Below are 23,640 nucleotides of genomic sequence, written 5' to 3'. Positions count from 1 at the left end.
GAAGATGCATGTCAAGTTGTAAGACATACAGTTGGATATGTCAGCCGGCCTGTTGGACTCTATGTGGTGCAGAGTCTCCAGACATTCTTCAAATAGCGTAGCATTAATCTATGTTGCGTTGCGTGCTTTAAGGAATTAATAAATGTATGTGTATGTGTGCGCTTGCTTGAGTCTGTTTATTTACTCTCTTTTGTGTTCATGGAATTGCTTGATATTAGTTCCATATATATATATATATATAATGTCTGGATTTTTTTTTTTGTTAACAAATAAACTGCACACTAACATTTTCTCCTAAAAACCAGAAATTATTGGGCAATGCAAAGTGACACTCAATTTTCTAACATTTTGATTAATCGGGTATTTTGTAACCGTTACTCCAGAGTATATATTGTATCTTCCCAAAAAATTTGAGTCTCAACTATCCACTGCACAGTTAGTTTACATCTATACTATAATCTCGGCTTTTGACACTAAATATTTTTATTCAATGGAAACAGGTTTAGCTTGCTTGTTTGCTTAGTGAGTATATTTTCTTTATGATTTCGTCTGAGTGGGCACGCGTATACTCATATGTTTTGTTGATGATAGGATTTTCTATGAATGAATTGGGGTTCATTTTGGGTTTGAAGTGTGTTTTAAGGTTCTTTATTGCTTGACTGCTTTCCTGATACGTGATGTATTTTTTTATGGATTTAACGGCCTCAATCGAACTATGCCCTAATGAATCTTTTTCTTTCTAATTGTGTTGACAGTGACCCTAATCAAAAGGGTAAACTAGATCTTCCAGATGCTAAAGTCATAGAGGTGGTTTTGCAATTTGCCCCAGAACCTAGTGGATGTCTTCACATAGGTCATGCCAAATGTGCATTGTTAATCCAGCATTTTGCTAAAACATACCAAGGTCATCTGATTGTGCGTTTTGATGATACAAACCCTTCTAAAGAAAACAACGAATTTGTTGAAAACATTTTGAAAGACATCAAAACTTTGGGTATTGAGTATGATGAAAAGGATGTCACATACACTTCAATTACTTCCTAGAGTTGATGGAGATGGCAGAAAAGTTGATTCTCGAGGGTAAAGCTTATGTTGATGATACAAAACCTGATCAAATGAAGGACGAAAGGAAGGAGGGAATTGAATCAAAATGTAGGAACAATAGCCCAGAGGAGAACATGGAATTATGGAAGGAAATGGTTGCTGGATCTGGGAGTTGTCGTGCTGCCTCCGTGGGGAATTGGATATGCAGGACCAAACAAGACCCTTTGTGATCCTGTATATTACCGTTGCAATCTGATTCCTCACCACCGTCCCCAAATCGGATTAAGGTTTAAGGTATACCCAACTTATGACTTTGCGTGTCCCTATGTTGATCATAAACAGCGCATCTCATGCACTCCAGTCCAGCGAGTACCATGATCGTAATCCTCAGTATCACATGATTCAGGAGGAAATGGGATTTTCTAAGGTTTATTTATATGAATTCAGTCGGCTAAACATGGTATACAAGTTGATGGGTGGGATGATCCTCATTTCCCGACTGTCCAAGGACTTTTGCGCAGAGGACTACAAATTGAGGCTTTGCAACAATTCACTATTGATCAAGTAAGAAATTTTACTTCTGTAATATTCCCGAATTATTGTATACTTTATTACATTACTGAGGGTAACGTGGCTACATTAGTAAAGAAAGATAGTGGATAGACTGAGACTTAGATTCATATAGCCGACTCCAAGTAATAGGAAAAAGGCTTTTTATTTTTTATTTTTTTCACATTTCTGATGCACTCTGTTTTTTTGCACTTTTTCTACATTAGCGATGTCATTAATTAGGCTTCCTATGTTTATTTATTCTATTAAAGCTTAAACTTTTTTAATCCTTTGTTTTAGGGGGCTTCAAAAACTCAAAATCTCATGGACTGGGACAAACTCTGGACCATTAATAAGAAGATAATTGACCCTATTTGTCCCAGACATACTGCTGTGATTGAAGGAGGACGTGTTTTGTTGACCCTAATTGATGGCCCTGAGGAACCTTTTACTCGTCTCATACCAAAGCATAAGAAAAATGAAGCTGCTGGATTGAAGACCACTACTTACACAATGAGTGTGTGGATTGACCATGATGATGCTGCATTGGTTTCAGTCGACTGTGAAATAACCTTGATGGATTGGGGAAATGCCATAATAAAAGAAATCCAGAGAGATATGCATGGCAATGTCACGCACTTGGCCGGTGTTTTGCATCTTCAAGGATCTGTTAAGACCACCAAATTGAAGCTTACCTGGCTACCTGACACGAGTAAACTTGTTAATCTTTCAGTTGGTGGAGTTTGGCTACTTAATTATGAAAAAGAAGCTGGAAGAGAATAAAGATTTCACTGATGTGGTTAACCCATGTACGAAAATGGAGACTGCAACGCTTGGGGATTCAAATATGCGAAAGTTGCAGAGTGGGGATATTATACAACTGGAGAGGAAAAGGTTATTTTAGGTGTGATGTTCCTTATATTGATTCTTCCAAGCCTATAGTCCTATTTGCAATCCCAGATGGTAGGCAGCAAACTATATCGAAGTAAGGCTTTACTTTGAAGTTTTAAGTTATTTATGGAAATCAACATCTTATGATTTGATGATTGTCATTGTTGCATTTGGTTATTCATGATTTTGCTAGATGTTAAGGAAGCACTCTATATTTATACTATTGTGATTTCAATTTTCTGAAAATTTCCAAATTTGAAAAAGTCATTGAGAAAACTTAGAATTAAAACCCTAACTTCGAAAAATTGTATCAAATTACTACAAGAAAATTTGGCTTTTAACCACAGTCAAAAAAGCTTTCTACCACGGTTTTTGACCGTGGTATTATAAGCCATGATAGCAAATGAAAGGCTTTTTACCATGGTTCCACCCCGTGGTGTAGAGAGTGTTATTCTACCACGGTTATGCCCCGTGATTGAAAGTATGTTTCTCTACCACAGCACAAAAGCGTGGTAGAAAGAGTAATTTAAAAAAAAAAATACTAATAATAACATATGCATGTTCTACATTAAAAAATATTAATAATAATATATACATGTTCTACATATACATTGTTCCCAAAACATAAATCAATACAACTAAACACAACCAGAAGTCCACCCAAAGGCATATATGTCCATATTCACACCAAGCCTTATACAAACAGTATGATAATGAAAAAGAGCTGAGTCATATAAAAAAATATATATATACACGTAAATCTCACTAATCACAAACAAATAGATCTCAAACTTATTTTATATTCATTAAAGATTACAAAGTTCCCTTCATTGTTATCATCTATACAAGGAATAGAAAATTTCAATCCACCAAGCTCAGATTGCAAAAACTTTCCCTCAAAAGCATTCAAGGCAAGACTCCAAGCAACTAAACATAACTGAAAACAAAACAGAAAATTTTAGCCAAAACTCTCACTAAAGAACTCAAAAAAGAAAAATCATATTAACAAAAATAAATCAGCGCGCACACAGATCTATAAATAAATATGCATGAAAGAAGTGAAGTAATTGATGTTTCGGTCTAGTTCAGACCTAAAGGACCTCAAACCGTGACAAACTGTATCTTTATAATTTCACAAATTTAGAACCGTGACCGAACCAAACCATTAGTATGCCAAACTAAACAGTCCGGTACAATTTGGTCCGGTTTGGATTTTCGATTTGACCTGATTATTGTACACCCCTAGTTCTTAGGGCGAATTTAAAGAGAAAGGTAATTAGGGCTTAGGAATATTTTGATAGCAAGAAAGAGTTTAGGGTTTGCTTACTGATCAGACAAAGGGCAATAGAGAAGGCATGCTTCGATGGCGAATTGAAAGAGGGTCAAGGAGAGAGGGATAATTAGGCCTCAGGGCGATTTGTGAAACGGCTTGCTTCGATCCACTGTGTTGTGCATAAACCTTTGTAATGGTGCACAGGGCGTTCCCTCGGCAAAAAGAAGTGTTTATCTTTATCTAAAGAGTATCGTTTGGTGGGGTGTATGTGTTTTTTTATGTATTGAATATATATACATATATATAATTAAAAAAAATCGCTTTCTACCACGGTCCACGCAGAATCATAGTAAAAAGTTCGTGGCTAAAAATTATTTTCTTATAATAATTAAAACATAATTCTGAGCCAGTTTAGAATTACATTTAGGTTAAATATGGTCTCATTTGCCTTCACCGCATATGTGTGATTGAGTCTTGAAAGATATGTGCTGTGTTCTTTACTAAACTCCATCTCTATCATCTTCTATCGTAGATGAAAAATTCATGACACTTTGATCGATACTATTTTTTAAGTAGAAAATTTTTAACACATTAACTCATAATCTTAAAATTATATATATATATACACACACACACAGTAGTGTTCACCTGCTCTCTGGTGAGCAGGAGGTGAATAGGAAGCAGTGTACCCACTTTTATTCGTAGGCTTAGGATCTAATCCAACGACCACTTGGGAGAATAATTATTTATTTTTAGCTCCAACGGTTGTTTTATACCTTTTGTAAAAATATATCTCCCAATAACAACCAACCAGTGTCATACTTGGACCCCACATAAGTTTTACAAACCTATTGAATATAGGGTTGATTAGTAAATGGAATGAGAAAGGGGGAGGAGAAAGGAAATATGTTAATGCGGCTGTGTAAAAAAATTGTGTAAAATACACAAGAATTTTACACATTGGTGACCTGGCAGTGTATCTTAGCAGACTGCTGGAGATAAAAAAAATCACACATCACATATGGCAGTGTATATTTTACACGAAAGAGTGTTTTAATAGACTGCTGGAGATGTTCTAAGATTAAACAAACAATTTAGGAGAAAAAAATAAGAAATATATATAGAATTCTATGAAGGAATGAGAAAATTTAGAGGGGCACTTTTCATATTTTTATAAATATATATATATATATATATATATATATATATATATATATTAATTATAAGAAATATATATATAAAATATAAAAGAGGGAGAAAATCCAAGGGCACATGCCCTGGGGCTTAACTCCCTCCGTCCCTATATATATTTATATATAAATTAATTATGGACATGTATATATTATTAATGCGGATGCGGATGCGGATGCGGTGGCAATGGAGAGATCATCAGAAATACAAATGCCATGTGAAAGTTAGGATGATGATGATGATGATATAATTAAATATATACCTTTAATTATATAGGGGGCTAGGTTTTCCACAATATCTGTTTTTTTTTATATTATATTTACTAAATTTGATCAAATGAAGGTCAATTTCGTAACTTGAGGTTGTATTTAATGACAAATTATGGTTGGTTTGGCAATTGGACTTGTTTGTAATTTTTCAATAGTATAGGGGGCAATTTTTTCAACAATGGGTCAACTTGCAAAAAGTCTATAGTATGGGGAACTTTTTTGCAATTAAACCTATATTTATATTATAAAAGGCAAGTATTGGACCTAGATTGTATGGTTTAATTATAAACTTAATTCCACAAGTGGAGGAAAGGGAAGAGGAGCACTTATTGCGTATATATGTCTACAATTTTCTAAGGCATGTTAATTTACTTTTCAGATTAAAGTTGGGGTGTTTTTAAGCATAGCGGCTTGGTTTACTGAATTAATATTTTGAAAATAGTGAAATTCAAATTAATTAAGTAGTTTGGAATAAATGGTGTTAAAGCACTGTTTCTTCTTTTGTCCTAAATGTAAATAAGACATACATGCACACTGATTAGCTAGCACTAAACTTTAATTTCAGTAGGTTATAACTATTAACAACTAATATGAGGTAGGAAATTATATATATATAAAAAATTGAATGTATATAGGTAGGTCAAGGACGTCATCAAAAAAAGAAATGGTAGCTGAAAGTAGGGATGATGGAGTTAATGTTGGGATTTATATGCCCTGGCATAGCGAATTCCTATCTGGATTGTATTGACATATGTTCCTGACATATCTGAAATATTTATGATTTATATAATTGGTGAATTCAATGTATTATGTTTCAATTCACTATGAAATTGATAGTGTCCAGTTAATTACAAGAAATATTTATATATATGTATGTGATGACAATCAATGCATGATATATAAATAGTAATTATAAATTGTTCATAGTCGGTAATTATGGATGGACTCATAATTAATTAAGACTTGAACTGGATCCGCGTTAGGTTGAGATATATTGCGAGAGCCGTCGTATGCAATTACTCCCTATCACCGTCATGGCATTTGACTCTTAAGCATGAGAAAAGTATAGACTCTTTTATTAATTAATAATTACTTTGATTTGTTCGGCGGATTCTTCGGGATCCTTAGACCGACACTTTGGGTAGTTATGTAATTAATAGTTAGAGGGTTATATTTTCAATATTTGCATCATTGCTACTTGTATTTATTTTGTATTGATTATGGTTGATCACAAAGTAAATTCGAAGGCCTTCGTGTGTTTTTAGACAAAATGATTTATTATATATTTATTTATTTAAATTATTATTTTTGTCAAACAAATGTTTTATTGTGATCGAGCCAGAAATAATCAAAGGTACCAAAATAAATATATTAATTAAAGAGTCGGATTGATGGCTATATTTATCCGATAACTAATTATGCATAGAGGGGTCAAAGTGCAATATTGACTTAGAGGTTATTTATTATTTAATTGGAGTTCAATTAATTTCTTTTAGTGGAGTAGAAATTAATTTATGAATTAATTGAATTGGGTCCATGGACCGGGCCAATTATTAATTCATTGTAGCCAATAAAATAATAGGCCCAATGGATTCTCACTCATAGCCCAACTTGATATTGGAATCATATTAGATTTGAGACATATGAATTAGAGATGGAGAAGGATTTGTTGTTTCCTTTTCTTTATTTTTATGTTGCCTATAAATATACATGGTCTATGTATATTTTTGGGGGTGATTTTTATGAGAAGGAAAAAGGAATAAATTTTCTCTCTCTAGAAAATTAGGGTTTATGTTCTCATCTAATGGAGGCTCCCACAAGCCTAGTTTTCCAAGGTCATTCATGGAGGCATATGAGTGATTCCTAAAGGCAAAAGAATTACCAAGAAGATGGAGATCCATGGAAAAGGTGTCTAGCAAAAGGGATCTACAATAAGTGAGAACATTCACTTTAGAGGAGAGATCTAAGGTTTACTCAAACCTTGATGTAAGTATTTAATCTTTTAATTGAATGATACATCATGTTTTATTTTTGCATAAAACTTGTCTCTAAGTGATGAATCAAGATCTATGAATTTAAATCTCTCGAAAAGTTTTTAAAACTAGCACGTTTCCCAACAGTGGTATCAGAGCATGGTTTGATTCATTATTAGAGATCATGATTTTATGAAAATCATCATTCATGGATCCAAAATTATATTCATATATATTTTTATTGATGTATGTTGATGTATGATTTAATATGTTGATATATATTGATACATAATGATGTATGAATGATTGTGAATGAATGATGATGTATGGTTGGGCCATGGATGAAGCTTATAGGTTAAATTAATGTAATTTTATCTTTGGACGAATGTAATTAAGGCTTTGATTTAGCCGTTTGAAAGTTCAATGATGTAATTTAATTTTTTCCATTGTATTTCAAATTGTAAATATTTTTAAAGCCATGTAATCTTCGTCAAAGGATGCTATGAAGCTTCAAGAAGGTCCAAGAGGGTTAAATTAGGCTTCAGAAATTTTCTGGGATTTTTTAGCAATTTTCTGGAATTTTTCTGAAATTTTTTAAGGCCTAATTTAATTTCTGGAAATTTTTATTAATTTTTTCTGGATTTTTCGGCGTTTTTCCGGTGGCCGGAGCATCACCGGCGGCGAGAAGAGACGTCGGAGGAGGCTAGAATCAAGTGTAGTGCATCTGGGGTGAGCCTGGCGCGTGAGGAACACGCGCCAGGAGGTGACATCTGCTGGCGCGTGCATTGCACGCGCCAGCCAAATGTGTATGGCCTCCACGCGCGTGCAGGCGCGTGGAGGCGCGTCCCACGCGCCCCATGCGCGTGCCAGCGCGTGGGGGCGCGTCCCACGCGCCCCAGGCGCGTGCCAGCGCGTGGGGGCGCGTGGCTTCACCTGCAGCATGCCCCAGGCGCGTGTGAGCGCGTGTGGGGCCCTCCAGTCGCGTTCCAAGCCGTGTTTTGCTTCTCCTGGTGCGTACCAACCTTATGTGGGTATTTGCAAGCTGATGGAAGATCTTCGCGCAATGATTAGAGCAATTAAATGTTAAAAGCTGATTCCATTGGCCATTTTATTTGCTTTATCTGTCATTTATTGTTGTATGAGATGCATGAAATAATTAATTGCTAATTATTATTGTTCATGCATTGGATCCATGATATTTATTTAAATGGCTTGATTTATATTAGTTAAATTATGAAAATTAATTGGATTTGATTACTAATTAATTAGAGGGCACTTATTGGGAAACGAAAAATTATTTTTATAAATTATTTTTGAAGTGTGCCTCAAGTTAAATATTAGTGAGTCGTTTAAAGTCCAAATATTTTCTAAATTTAATTGGATTAAAATCAAGACGTTTTGCATGCATTATATCATGTAAATGAATAAAATGAAAACCCTGATTATGAATGATTAAAAATTGAGTGGGAGCGGGGATTTTTATACATTGCCCCATGGCCTTCGTTATTAAAACCATTGTAATTAGATCTTCAAAAATAAGGCCCCACGCATGATTTGAAGAGTCTTAATATTACAAGAATGGTTGTCTCATGAAAATAAAAATATTAAATGTTCATTGTAATTAGATCTTTAAAAATAAGGCCCTACGCATGATTTAAAGAGTCTAGATTATAATGACAACATATTTAATGTTTTATTTTTCATTAGAGCATTAATAATGTTATACACTCAATCTAAAATCAATCGTGTTAGCTCCCCAACGGAGTGGTCTACACTAGGTGATTTTAGAAAGGCTAAACATAATCGGGAGTCATTTCATATAGATAGACAAGGCATTGTCTTAAGAGATATGGAGATGATGGGATTTGCCCGCCAATAGCAATAATGAACTTCGCCAACCGAATAAGTTATTGGTGTATTGGTTATCCGATTTTTCATGCTGTGGTTAAGGGACCCACATACTATTTTAATGGAAGTGCTCACCTTATAGTAAATGAATCTCAACAATAGTAATAATGAACTCCTTCAACAGGATAAGTTGTTGACATATTGATTGGTTGATTTATTATGCTACAGAGTTGAGGGACCCGCATTAATTAAAAGGGATTGTTCACCAATAAAGATAATGATCTCTTGTTCGATTGAGATTTATTATATTATGTGGTTAACAAACTCATTTTAATTTTAAATATGCATGATAGAATTAATAATTCACCTTGCATATTGTATGAATGCATTTATATTCAGATTAATTATGTCTAATCCAGTTTATCTACTTGCTTACATATTCTATGATATTGGACCTTATTTATAATGACTGGAAAATGAACTTAGATATTTTATTCACAACGTAAGGGTACAAAATGTGTTTATTACTCCTATACCTATCTCTTTTACTTTGAGATACCAAATTTGACATTAATGCTTTTAATAAATTAGATAAGGCAAATGATATGACTTGGTGCAATATTCTAGAGTTTAGCTCGAATATACTCCAAAGCTAACATTTGTATTATTTTATTTTCTTCAAGCATCATATTAAATGTCAATGAGATATTTTGGTGAGATTAGATAGAGCATATGCCTAAGTACTGTGTCAAATTTAAATACCATCAAGATAGCCTGATGAACTCCAGTTTGAAATCAAATTTTGGAAAATGATTGTTTATTATTTAAAAATTAGCTGGAGATCAATAAGGCTGACTTGGGTGGTAAGTTTCAAGTTGACATGATTATTGCCTTGTTACCAAACTCATTCGACTCTGTTAGAGTGAACTAAATAAGGAATCAGTTTGAGTTCACACTCGCTGATATTCTTATAGAATTGGTAACAGAAGAAGGGATAATCAAGAGTATGGGCGTTCCTATCAATCTAACCTAGTCTATACCATCTTCTTCTAGGCCCAAGTGGATGGGCAAAGCAAAGAAGAAGGATGATAATAGGACTAGGCTAGCACAAAACATAGGTATCTAAAAGGTTAAAGGGAATAAGGCAGTGTATGTGGAGGGCAAATGAAACTGTTTCTTTTGCCGTTAACTAAGACACTAAAGGACAAACTGTCTAAGCAATGACGTGGCATAGGAAAATATACATTTAATCATTGAGCCATGTTATGTGGTTGTATCTATTGATTCCTGATGGATAGATTCTGGAGCCACTAAACATGTTTGCAATTTATTGTAAGGATTTCAGGAATCCAGAAGCCTTGATGATATGGGTATATATTTATCTTTTGACCTGATGCCAAGGTTGTAACTAAGTCAGTGGGAGTATTACATCTGAAATTAGAGAGTATGAGGATATTAGTATTAGAGAACTATCTTTATGCACAGAAGTGAAACGCAATCTCATTCTTATTTCACTTTTGGCTTATAAAAACTAGATCGTTATTTTGTAAAACTGGTTTTATAAAATTGAATAGATATGTGATTGCTTCTGGTGTATTGAAAGATGGTTAATATACTATAATCACAAGCTCTTAAGATTTGCAGGATGTAGAAACTAATGTTGCATCTTCTAGATTGAATGTTAAGAGAAAATTTGTTATTCCTGACTCATTGTATTTTTGGTGTCTATTTTTGGGTTGTAATCAATCAAAATGAGATTTAAAGATTGGTTAAAGAAGGTTTATTACCTAGTGAGGCAGAGGAGCCTAAACCAAACTTGTGAATCTTGTTTTGAAGGATAGATAACTCTAAGGGCTTAATCAGCCAAATGAAATAGACATAAAGAACAATTGGAGTCGGTACACACGTACACGTGTAGTCTTATGAACATCCAATCAAGATTACTCACGTTTTGGATAAATTTACCTGTTGCGACACAAGTCTTATACTTTTGGTATATTCTGAGAGGGTCAAGACTGATGTGGAGCTCAGATTAGGTAAACTTATCAAGACACTTTCGATCTGATCGAGTATTTGAGTATTTCTTGGGATAGTGCAAAGACTATATGGTCAATGAGGGTGTTGTGTACCAGTTTTCCGCAATTGACGCTAAATTAATTTAGGTGTCAAATAGGAATAACAGAATTCCACTTAACATGGTTAGATCTATGATCAGTAATGCCACATTATCTCTTTCATTTAAGAGTTTAGCGTTAATGACATCGATGCGCATTATGAACTGCATTCCATCTTAGTCTGTCTCAAGGATACCGTTGAGCTGTGTTTTTGACTAAATATTAGTTTGAATCATATGCACATATGGGGTAGTCTTGCACATGTGCGCTTGATATGGACAAGTAAGTTGGAAGCAGATCATAGGCATGCTAGATTTGATAGCTACTCTAAATGTCACTAGGATGGATTATTTTATGATCTCAAAGATAAAAGTTGATTGTTTTCACTCACTGTTTATCTATAGGAGAATCATATTATGAATCACATACCTAGTAGCATAATGTTAGAGAATTTGGTATGAGTACCAGGTGTACCACATGTGAACACACTTATTATAGAGATTGAGAATAATATATGAATTCCCTATTGATGCGTTAGCATCATCTACTACACAGATTCTTGCATCGGTACATTGATGTAGTGGGAGGATTATCATCCAATTCGACAGAATCATGTTTTTAGGTGAGACCATTATGGACATCCCTGTTAAACATGAGTTGGACCCAGTAAGCTACACGGAAGCGTGAACTGATGTGGATACAGATCGTTTTGGTGAGTTACTATGAAATCAGAGTTGGAATCTATGTATTCTAATAAATTCTGGGATCTTGTAGAACTTTCTAGTAGGGTGATTCCTATGGAAGGCAAGTTAATCTACAAAAAGATACCAGAAGATTTCTTAGTGAATAAATCATGAGTATACAAGGGAATGTTATTATTTTTCTTAATTCTATATATTGATGACATCCTACTCATTTATAATGACGTGGAAGTTTTGTCATCAATTATAAGGTAGTTGTTCAATTACTTTTAAATGAAGGATTTTCAAGATGTAAGCTATATTCCTAGGATCAAGCTTTTGCAAGATCAGGTTAAAAGGAAAATAGGCTTATCTTAATAATCCTACATTGATAAAGTTTTGACCAGGTTTGGTATGCATAACTCAAAGAATGAGTTCTTGCTTTATTGATATGGATCGCTCTCTCTAGTAAGTAGTTTTTCAAGACTAGCAGAGGAGATTGAGCAAATGAGACTGGAACAATATGTTTCGGCATATGAGAGTCTCATATATGCCATGGTCTATACCAAACAGGACATCCGCTACATGGTAGGGATAGTCAATAGAGATCAGTCCAATACTGGACTTGACAACTGGTCTATTGTGAAAAATATCATTAAGTACCTAAGGAGAATCAATGATATCATACCCATTTATGGATGTGATGATATGGTCCTAGTCAGGTATGCTAGTTCTGATTTTCAATCAGAAGTAGATACTATGAGGTTCATGACTTAGTGTATGTTCACTTAATGGAAGGGAAATCAGTTGGTAGATTGTCAAACAGATTTCAACTGTTGACTCAAACCTGCAGGTGGAACATATTGCAGCCTTAAAGGTGGCAATATAAGCCTATTGGTTTGATCTCACTGATTTAGAGGTTGTGGAGCATACTAGCCTGCCTATCGAGCTATATTGTGACAATAGTGCAGAAGTAGTCCAAACCAATGACACAAGGTTCCATAGAGGAACAAGATACACTGAGAGGAAGTATCATGTTCGACATGATATTGTCCGGCAAGAAAATGCACTTGTAGTTAAAACATTGCATTGGAACACAACTTTGTTGATCCATTATCAAAGGTGTGATTGATCAATAATTTTGATCATCATCTGGATAACATTGGAGTTAGGTGCAATTTGAATTGGCTATGAGGGCAAGTGGGAGCTGTTGGGATTTATATGCCCTGGCATAGCGAATTCCTATCTGGATTGTATTGACATATGTTCCTGACATATCTGAAATATTTATGATTTATATAATTGGTGAATTCAATGTATTATGTTTCAATTCACTATGAAATTGATAGTGTCCAGTTAATTACAAGAAATATTTATATATATGTATGTGATGACAATCAATGCATGATATATAAATAGTAATTATAAATTGTTCATAGTCGGTAATTATGGATGGACTCATAATTAATTAAGACTTGAACTGGATCCGCGTTAGGTTGAGATATATTGCGAGAGCCGTCGTATGCAATTACTCCCTATCACCGTCATGGCATTTGACTCTTAAGCATGAGAAAAGTATAGACTCTTTTATTAATTAATAATTACTTTGATTTGTTCGGCGGATTCTTCGGGATCCTTAGACCGACACTTTGGGTAGTTATGTAATTAATAGTTAGAGGGTTATATTTTCAATATTTGCATCATTGCTACTTGTATTTATTTTGTATTGATTATGGTTGATCACAAAGTAAATTCGAAGGCCTTCGTGTGTTTTTAGACAAAATGATTTATTATATATTTATTTATTTAAATTATTATTTTTGTCAAACAAATGTTTTATTGTGATCGAGCCAGAAATAATCAAAGGTACCAAAATAAATATATTAATTAAAGAGTCGGATTGATGGCTATATTTATCCGATAACTAATTATGCATAGAGGGGTCAAAGTGCAATATTGACTTAGAGGTTATTTATTATTTAATTGGAGTTCAATTAATTTCTTTTAGTGGAGTAGAAATTAATTTATGAATTAATTGAATTGGGTCCATGGACCGGGCCAATTATTAATTCATTGTAGCCAATAAAATAATAGGCCCAATGGATTCTCACTCATAGCCCAACTTGATATTGGAATCATATTAGATTTGAGACATATGAATTAGAGATGGAGAAGGATTTGTTGTTTCCTTTTCTTTATTTTTATGTTGCCTATAAATATACATGGTCTATGTATATTTTTGGGGGTGATTTTTATGAGAAGGAAAAAGGAATAAATTTTCTCTCTCTAGAAAATTAGGGTTTATGTTCTCATCTAATGGAGGCTCCCACAAGCCTAGTTTTCCAAGGTCATTCATGGAGGCATATGAGTGATTCCTAAAGGCAAAAGAATTACCAAGAAGATGGAGATCCATGGAAAAGGTGTCTAGCAAAAGGGATCTACAATAAGTGAGAACATTCACTTTAGAGGAGAGATCTAAGGTTTACTCAAACCTTGATGTAAGTATTTAATCTTTTAATTGAATGATACATCATGTTTTATTTTTGCATAAAACTTGTCTCTAAGTGATGAATCAAGATCTATGAATTTAAATCTCTCGAAAAGTTTTTAAAACTAGCACGTTTCCCAACAGTTAATGCAGGCAGCTCGACTACATCAGAAATAGAAAGGAGTCTTTCTACCACTGCTGATTGCTAAAGGTCTAATCTCCCATCATCGAAGAATAAGGGAGGGGTTCGAGCCGTACCTGAACAAAAAGAGTGTATATTTGTTTTTTTCCATTTGGAAAATATATATATTTATTTATATATACGTGTGTGTGTATGTACAATCAACATCATGCAACACAGGAACCATGCTCAATGGAAAGTGAATTCTCAGGGAAGCATTGGTGTGACATAACATTAACATATGAGGGAATGAAATCCTACAACAGATGATCATAAAAATTCAAAACAATCTCTTTTTCTCTCTTTCTCCATGTGTCCTTTGTTCCCTCACCTATCTTGTCACCAACATTAGCTGGTGGGCAACATCTTACAAAATTTGAAAATACCCTTAGAAAGTAGTACTAAAATGGAGAAAAGTAATCACTCTTGTGGACAGTTTCAAACACACCGTAAGGTATCTCAACAAACCATGGACCAAACATCAACATATATTATCGATTTGAATGGGTAATAGGCCAGCTGGTATAAGCCCTCTTCCCTAAAGAGGAAGCTCGGTGTTCGTCGTTATTGAAGGCATGAATATGTGTTTGCTTAACTTTCAAAAATAATAAAATAAAAATAAAAACATTAACATATATTTCGTCAAATCAGAAGTACACCAACAACTTTCAGTTTCAATCAAATGCTCAGACGCTCGCACTTGAAAGTTCAAATAAAGGTAACATCATAAGAGCCAACTAGAACAAGGTTTTGTATACATATTGACCATAAATTGAATCTCCCCATGTAGTACAGTAGTGTAGCCTGGTACTCATTATCCAAGGTCATGAGTTGAAGACGAGTATGTGTACAAATCTCGACAACTAACACCATTTTGCGTGTTCATAATTTTCAAAACGCGTTAAGAACAAGTAAGACGTCACCTTAGATATTCACTTTTAGAAATGATCAATGTGTGTGTGTGTGTGTGTGTGTGTGAGGTGCTTTGGTGGTCCATTACAATAAAAGAGAGATTGCAAGTGCTTGTGGCCATGTCCCCATAGGAAAGGCCCAATTTTAAGGGGAAAGGAGGACAAAGGAACACTGAATGTCATAGGGCTATAAATTCCTTTTCCTTTTGGTAAAAATCCATAAATGCCATTATGAGATGGGCCAAACTCAGCCAAATTTCAGCACAACCTTATCCTATCAAATTATCCCAAACCCAAAAATAAAAACATGCACAAAATCAAATGATTTGAATTTCCTACTCCTAAACCTTTTCATTCAATCATGCTAACCCTTTTAAAACTCCCTTCTCTTCTTTTTCTGATCATAACCTTTAGAGTAGTGTAGTCTAGCAGGTACTGATTATCCAAGGTCATGAGTTGAAGATAGTATATACAAGAGTATTTGTACAAGTCTCGACAACCAATACTCGGTGTGAAAGAGATAACCATTTTGTATGTTTACAATTTTCAAAACGTGTCTATATAGTTAAAAGTACCAATAAGACGCCACCTTAGATTTCCACGTTTAGAAATAAATGAGTGTGTGTGAGGTACGTTGGTGGTCCATTACAATAAAAGAGAGCTTGCAAGTGCTTGTGGCCATGTCCCCATAGGAAAGGCCCAATTTTAATGGGAAAGGAGGACAAAGGAATACTGTATGTCATAGGGCTATAAATGCCTTTTCCTTTTGGTTAAAAATCCATAAATGCCATTATGAGATGGGCCAAACTCAGCCAAATTTCAGCACAACCTTATCCCATCAAATTATCGCAAACCCAAAAATAAAAACATGCACAAAATCAAATGATTTGATTTTCCTACTCCTAAAACCTTTTCATTCAATCATGCTAACTCTTTTTAAAATTCCCTTCTCTTCTTTTTCTGATCATAACCTTTAGAGTATTGACAGCATATAATCTTTTCTTTTTCTTTTTTTTAAATTTTATTTTATACAATGACAAGTAATTAATACTTTTCTTTCTAACGAGACTTTAACGTTCAACCGTTTATTATAGAAGATAGTGGAAATACTACTAAATTATAAATTTTAAAATGATATTAAAAACATATACCAAAACCCAAGTGAGTACATCGTACAAATATTCGATAAGAAACACAAAAGCGATTTAATAAGGCAATCACATACTTGTGGGGGCAGCGCCGTTGTCACGCCTGATGAAATCGACAATTCAATGTACATAATGCTTTGAACTACCCGGTGCTGAACAATTCAATCTGTTTGTGTACATTGGCATGGAAAAAAAAGATTGTGATGAGTAGTGGTTGTCCATTCTGTGCACTATTCGTAAAGTTTGGAAACTCCAAGCTTTGTGTGCTTTGATTTGGACCCCTGAGATGGTTTCAGGTCTGGTCAGGTGCCAAAAAAAAAAAAAAAAACCTTTCAAATTTGTCATTTATTGATTAAAAATGTACTCATTGGGCTTGTATTTACATAAATCACATGACTGTTTATAATTTTCAAGATTATCATTTTGAGAAGTGGCTTGTTTCTTTACATAAGCATGTAGAAATGTAAATCAACTAAATTCTCATATGGGAGATTTATTTATATGGGTCATTTCCACAATAGTTCACCTTCATGTGTGAAAGTAAAGGCTTGAGTTTGGAGACAATATGTGTGTAAATAATATCGAATGCTATATATGCGATGAAGAGACTCTATTCGTTTGGAATAAAGTTAAGAACAGACTCTATTCGTTTGGAATAAAGTTAAGAACGATGATAAAGTCATGTAACCGACATATTACTTTCAACATCAACTTTTATTAATGGGGATCACAATCGGAGTAATGTAATTTTTTGTGTGCTAAACTTGAATTTTGATGATAATTGTCATTTCAAAATGAACCATCGTTGCATTTACAAAATGACAATTAACACCATCTTGGATTTGAATTGGATTAGTGCTTTAACACCCTCTTGGATTTGAATAAAAATATAGAAGTATATGTTTGAAGACTTATCCTAGCTAATCAATAATCAAGCCCTATAAGATATTTTTATAATAGTACAAAATTTGACATTAATTATATTAAGACTTTTTATCCATAGAAGAAAGACGACAACAAATCTCAATCAAACTTTTTCCATTAGATATATATATAGTACGTGGTGTAAACTTGTTCTTCCACCTACTTGTGTGGGTCACACCATGTTAAACAAAAATTAGACCCAAAGAACCAAAGCAAAATGTTTATTTAGGTGGCTTCATATAGTTGGGTTCTCCTAAAACTTTTTGTTGACATATTAGCATGAGTATTAGTGAATAAAAAAAGTGTATCACGTGACACACCATTTAGTTATTCCACTTGGTATTTTGTTGGCTAGTGTAAAGCGCATGGACCACCAATATGATAAGAAATTAATAGGTAAGATACGTGGTGAATCATGATTGGATCCATAATGACATCTCCATAGATCCCATGATACCTAGACCCCATCTTAATTAGATTCCTATTCCATGTTTTATTATTATTATTATTATTATTATTATTATAAGATAAAAAATGTTCAATGTTAGATTAGCAGGGTTAAAGTCTGTAACTCTAAAATTTACGAGTTGCGCTGAGTTTGTTTAATTTATAATTTTAAAAATAGTTATCAAGAATTTAGATAATAAAAAATTATTTTTCAAGAATAATAAAAGATAATTCTCTAAAACATGGAGTCTGTTTGGTTTGTAACTTTAAAAATAATTTTTTATGTATAAAAAATTTAGTTTAGTTCAGTTCTTAGAAAACTATTTTATAAAAATTCAATTATAAACATGATTTGCACTATCGGTTGTGATAGTAGTGTAATGGATTCGGACAAATTCACTATAAACTGACTTATACGAGTTGCGTATCGGACTTGAGAAAAGGTCAACGATACAGCGAATCATAGTTATAAAAAAGTTTGTTTTAAAATAATGATCTTTTATAATTTTTTTAAAATAATTTTTTATTCTCTAAATTCTTAAAAGCTATTTTCAAAATAAGAAACCAAACAAGTCTATATTTTTTTTATAATTGAGTTTTTACAAGAATCTACTATATATGTGTTAAAATTCTTAATTTAATGATAAAAAGAGTTAGACATTTTGACGTAATGCTGACAAAGTACTGCCGTTGGGCAGACGGCAGGCAGAGCAATAACCTAGTAGGTAGGGGACCATAGTCCAAAGCTAACAGCCTTTTTCTTTTTTATATACAGCAAAGTGGTCCCCAAACAAATAAAATTGTCCCTCAATTGTGGGCCCAACTCTTACTGATTTAGCCGGCGGCGTCAACATTCTAGTGTGGTCCTCACGCCCCTGCTTTCTCCACGTGTGTGGCTATGATTTCCTCATCCGCGGAGCGTGCTTCGAGTGGGTCCCTTCTTGTGGTCCAAGCTGATCACAGTTTGCCACGTGTAATTCGGGTCGTTATCTCCGCCAGCACCGGAGAGAGAGAGGACGTAATTCGTGGCCCTCTTCTTCTTTTGCAATGTGCCAATGTTCCTCTCTTCTTATCTAGATAATTAAGAGAACAAAAGAAAATTAGTGGCCAGTGTTTGGATGGAATTTGAAAGAGAAGAAAGGAATACACTATGCTGTGTTTGGTTTGACAGAGAGGAGAGATTTTAGAATGCCCTTCCATATAAGTACAATGATCTTATTTATAGTTGATGTTCTTAATTCATTAATTAATGGTGCAAATAGTCTGAATATGTAAAAGTTGCTGCAGATGGATATAATAGTAAATTTATACCATGGTTTCAATTTCTTTTTTTCCCTCTTTTTACTTTTACAAACATAAGTTGGGATCATCAAAGATTCAAAATCCTTTCATTCCCTTTATCTCCTTAGTTTTACTAAGAAAATCATACTATGTTCGAAAAATAGATAATGAAGCAAAAAAGGGAAAAAAAAACACAAACCAAGCAGCCTATTTTTTTTTTTAATAATAAGAACAAAACAAAATTACATTTATAAATTTAAAAAACATGAATAAAACAGGTAATTAACAGCATATTTGGTTCACTATTGTGATAGTAGAAAATCGTATAAATTTATGCACAATTTTTTATATATATTTTTTCTTTTAAAAATTCAATTATCAAAATATCTGTTTTCATAGAAATAAAATAATTTTATTTTTCTTAAATTCTTGATAATTGTATTCTCAATATGTTCGCGCGATTTTTGTTCCCTACGCCGGTCGATGGACTCTTCGCGGGCGTGCCAGAGTATTTGTACAAAATACCCAAAATATGTAATTGAACACCAGCCTATCCCTTTTTCCGATGGCTGACTCTCAAGCGATTGTGTGGGAGAAAGACTAGTAAGAACTTCCAGCAAGGTTCTTTTATGCCTTGTTTGTAGCAAGGACTTTTTAGAGTGTCTAAAGAAATGCAACAGCTGATGAATGTTTGAATGGATGGAATGGCCGAGTGAAGACAGGCGGCAAGAACTTAATCGATCGCCGGCCGAACGTGATGGCGAGAACTTAATCAATCGCCATCAGCCAAACACAATGGCAAGAATTTAATCGATCGCCACTGAAACGTGATAGGAAGAATTTAATCAATTGCCATCAGCCAAGTAATAACAAGAATTTAATCAATTGTCACCACGATTCAATGGCAAGAATTTAATCAATTGCCATTGAATTGAAAGCCTAACTAAAATTGCGTAATTAAAATTGGCTTAATTGAAATTGAAAGAAAGTAAATGGCTGAATTGAAATAGTTGACAATGATCTAATCAATTGCCATTAAATTGAAATAAAGAAATTGATAGGAAAAAATGACGTAGAGTCAATTGAAAACATTTTTAGTTGAAATGCATATTTTGTGGTGGTGCTGGACAAATTGGAAATGGAATACAATACTTCTATTTATAGAAGTTATATCTCAACTTATTTTCCTAATTAATTGCTAGAAAATCTCTTTTGCTTCAATCATTTTCTTTTGAAATTCAAACTGAGCTACGGCCCAACATTCCTCGCCTTCAATATCGATGCTCCAGTTTCAATGGGAAAGTCTTTACTGAAATCTCTCTTTGATCCAATCAAATGCAAGTTGTCGAATTGTTGCTGGAAAGTTGCTAATTTTTAGCAACTTCTTTCCTTATACTTGGTCACCGTTTCTTCCCTTAAATTGCCCAAAAGCCATTTATCGCTTTTATATTTATGACGCGGCTGCCTTTTGTATTTTTCCTTGTTCCATCCAACTAGAATTCCTATCAGTTGTCTGATTTCCTTAAAACTTTAGTCTTTCCTTTCCTGTTGATAACCCAACTTGAATAAAGTCAAATGTTTGTTGCTATATTTTAGCAACTGCCTTGTTAATGAAGTGGCTGAATAACTTTCTCCAATACTTGTTCCTGATATTTCTTAACTGGCTGATTCCCTTGACACCATGTTAAAAATACTTATCAGCTTTTCATTGGTCCACGTTATCGCTGAGATGGCTGCCAAGTTTTGGTGCCAACAAATGCCCCCCAAATTTCAAATGTCTTATCGGCCACTCAGGCCGATTAGATTTTTGGAATTTTTATAACATGAAAGAAACTTGCAGCCAACGAGCTTCTAGACTTTATTTCTTCCGAACCGCCTCTAAGTTGGTCTTTATTTTACGTCAACCAGGACTGACCGATCCTGGTTCTTCTATTATTCCCACAAAGATGGCTGATACCCCTCAAAATATTGGCCATTTATAAACCTATGATAGACCTCACCATTGAAGTTTCCCAATTCTACTGGCAAGGCATGATTGTGATCGATCAGGATTAGGTTGTTATGTAATGTCATTTGGGCCGATCTAACTGGCTTCTCTATTGAAAAAACAAAATTCTGCCAGTATGGAGCTTTTCTGATGGCTGATCCTCCTGAATTTTTATACTCCCATGGAGCTTCTGAAAGTACGTCATCCCAAGTTTTTGAATAGTCATCTTCTTTAATGACTTCAACTATATCTGCCGGAAATACCAAGAAAAGTATTTCTTTTATGGCCGATTTTTTTATTACATAAAGGTACACATGGTCAGCCATAAGTACTGGCTAACACTAATTTTCCCTTTCAAAGATTGCCGGTACGTACCTCTTGAGGTACTTGCCATTAATGGGATAGTCATGTAATCGGCCACTGAAATACTTCAGCCTATATACTCCTCCACTTAAGACTTGATGGACTAAGTATGGCCCTTCCCATTTTTGGGACCACTTCCCATATTTCCTATCGACTTTACCCACTGGCAAAACAAATTTCCAAACCAAATCTTCTGCAGCAAAAGACTTAGGTTTTACCCTCTTGTTGTAAATCTTCATCACTTTCTTCTTGTGAGCTATGATATGATCCAAGGCATCCCTTCTAAATTCATCCAAATCTTCCAATTCTACCAACATTGCTTGAGTATAATCAGCTACAGTTAGATTATTTTGAAAAGCAACTCTGGCTGATTTAACCTTCATCTCCATAGGCAGAACAGCATCATGACCATAAGTTAACATGTATGGTGTAACTCCTGTGCCTGTTTTTTTTGAGTTCCTATAGGCCCATAAAGCTTCAGACAAAGTCTCATGCCACCTTCTTGGCTTATCTTTGATCATTTTTTCAATGATCTCAATTAGAATCTTGTTTGAAGATTCGGCCTGGCCATTTGCTTGAGCATAGTATGGCGTAGAGGCTGACATATGAATATTCATGTTGTGGCCGAATTGTAGTACATCAGTTACCCTAAATACTGTTGCATTGTCTGAAACAAATGTTTCTGGAATCCCAAATTTGTGGATGATGTTTTGTTCCATGAAATTAATCACTGTTTGCTGATCAACCGCTTTGCAAGCCTTGGCCTCAACCCATTTAGTAAAATAATCTGTGGCAACAATCACCCAGTGATGGCCTTCGCTTGATGGTGGATTAATTTAACCAATAAGGTCAAGGCCCCAACCTCTGAATGGCCAAAGTTTGATTATTGGCTGTAATTCTTTTGCTGGTACATTTTGAATCGGCCCGCGTCTTTGACAAGCTTGACAACCTTTTGAGTAATCTATGCAATCTTTCCTCATTCTCGGCCAATAATATCCATACCTGCGAATCAGCCATCTCATTTTAATCCCAGCTTGGTGAGCCCCACAGCTGCCCTCATGTACCTCGGCCATAACCTGAAGTGATTCCTCCTTGCTTATGCATTGTAGTAAGAGTCCATCTTCTAACCCTTTTCTGTATAGATCCCCATCTAGAAGCACAAAGTTGATCGCTTTTCTTTTAATACTTCTATCAGCCTTGATGTTTGGATTTCGAAGGAACATTATAAATGGTATCCTCCAGTCATCGTCGGCCAAATCTTCTACATCAATTGTCCAAGTATCAAACATAGTATTTCTCAATTCGGCCGATGGCAAAGATCTTCGTGTTATCTTTATCAACTGATCTTCTATTCCGACTGGTACTCTTATTCCTGAGGCTACTTGGGCCATGCTGTTGGCCTCCTTATTCTGCCCTCTCGGCCAAAACTTAAGTTGAACATTATCAAATTGATTGATTAATGAAGTGGCCAGAGAATGAAACGGCCTTAATTGCCAACTTAGGCACTTAAAATCTTCAGAAATTTGGCTAAGGACTAAGTTTGAATCTCCCAAAATTTTTACATCTCTAACAGCCATTTCAATTAAAATCTCCAGGCCGATTATAAGCGCTTCATATTCGACCTGATTATTTGAACATTTAAAATCTAAAAAGAAAGAGAATGAAGCCTTTCTGCCAGCTGGCGAAATAATAACAATACCTGCTCCTGCTCCATCAGCCGTGCTTGATCCATCAAACATCAAGATCCAAAGAGTCAAGAATATAGCTGATGACTCCAATTCATCATAAACCCATGGATCAATATCAGTTGAAGGATGATCGGCCAAAAAATCAGCCAGAACCCTTTCTTTTACTGATTTTTGTGAGACGTAGATAAAATTGAATTCCATCAAAGCCAAAGCCCACTTACCTATTCGGCCAGTGATCAATGGCCTTGATAGCATATACTTGATCACGTTAGTCTAACAAAGAATGTAAACATCAACAGGCCGCATGTATACTCTCAACTTCATGGCCGAATAGTACAAAGATAAACAAAGCTTCTCAATTGAGGAATATCTGCATTCTACATCAGTTAG

General features: G+C 34.5%; 1 protein-coding gene and 1 pseudogene across 1 annotated transcript; one reads left to right on the top strand and one right to left on the bottom strand.

The window, feature by feature from the left end:
• The first annotated feature begins 723 nt into the window (after positions 1 to 723).
• Positions 724 to 2,582, top strand: LOC132305516 (glutamate--tRNA ligase, cytoplasmic-like; annotated as a pseudogene).
• An 18,958-nt stretch (positions 2,583 to 21,540) lies between these two features.
• Positions 21,541 to 23,451, bottom strand: LOC132305515 (uncharacterized). Its single transcript, XM_059803149.1, has 3 exons — positions 23,125 to 23,451; positions 22,565 to 22,971; positions 21,541 to 22,381 (listed from the first exon to the last, which is right to left on the bottom strand). Exons 1-3 carry the CDS (start codon positions 23,449 to 23,451, stop codon positions 21,541 to 21,543), a joined length of 1,575 nt encoding a protein of 524 aa, XP_059659132.1.
• Between the last annotated feature and the right edge of the window lie 189 nt (positions 23,452 to 23,640).

Source organism: Cornus florida, unplaced genomic scaffold (assembly GCF_030987335.1).
Source record: "Cornus florida cultivar Cherokee Brave unplaced genomic scaffold, ASM3098733v1 CherokeeBrave_3.0.0_Hap2_Chr04, whole genome shotgun sequence".
NCBI classification, from domain to species: domain Eukaryota; kingdom Viridiplantae; phylum Streptophyta; class Magnoliopsida; order Cornales; family Cornaceae; genus Cornus; species Cornus florida.
Note: the sequence above shows the minus strand (reverse complement) of the source record. Positions and strands in the feature narration are given on the sequence as shown.

Coding starts and splice junctions, on each gene's coding strand:
- LOC132305515 (XM_059803149.1), bottom strand. CDS start 23,451: ATGGAATTCAATTTTATCTACGTCTCACAAAAATCAGTAAAAGAAAGG. Junction 22,972..23,124: donor TTGAAATGGCTGTTAGAGAT/GTAAAAATTTTG, acceptor CCGAGAGGGCAG/AATAAGGAGGCCAACAGCAT. Junction 22,382..22,564: donor ATGAGATGGCTGATTCGCAG/GTATGGATATTA, acceptor TCCACCATCAAG/CGAAGGCCATCACTGGGTGA.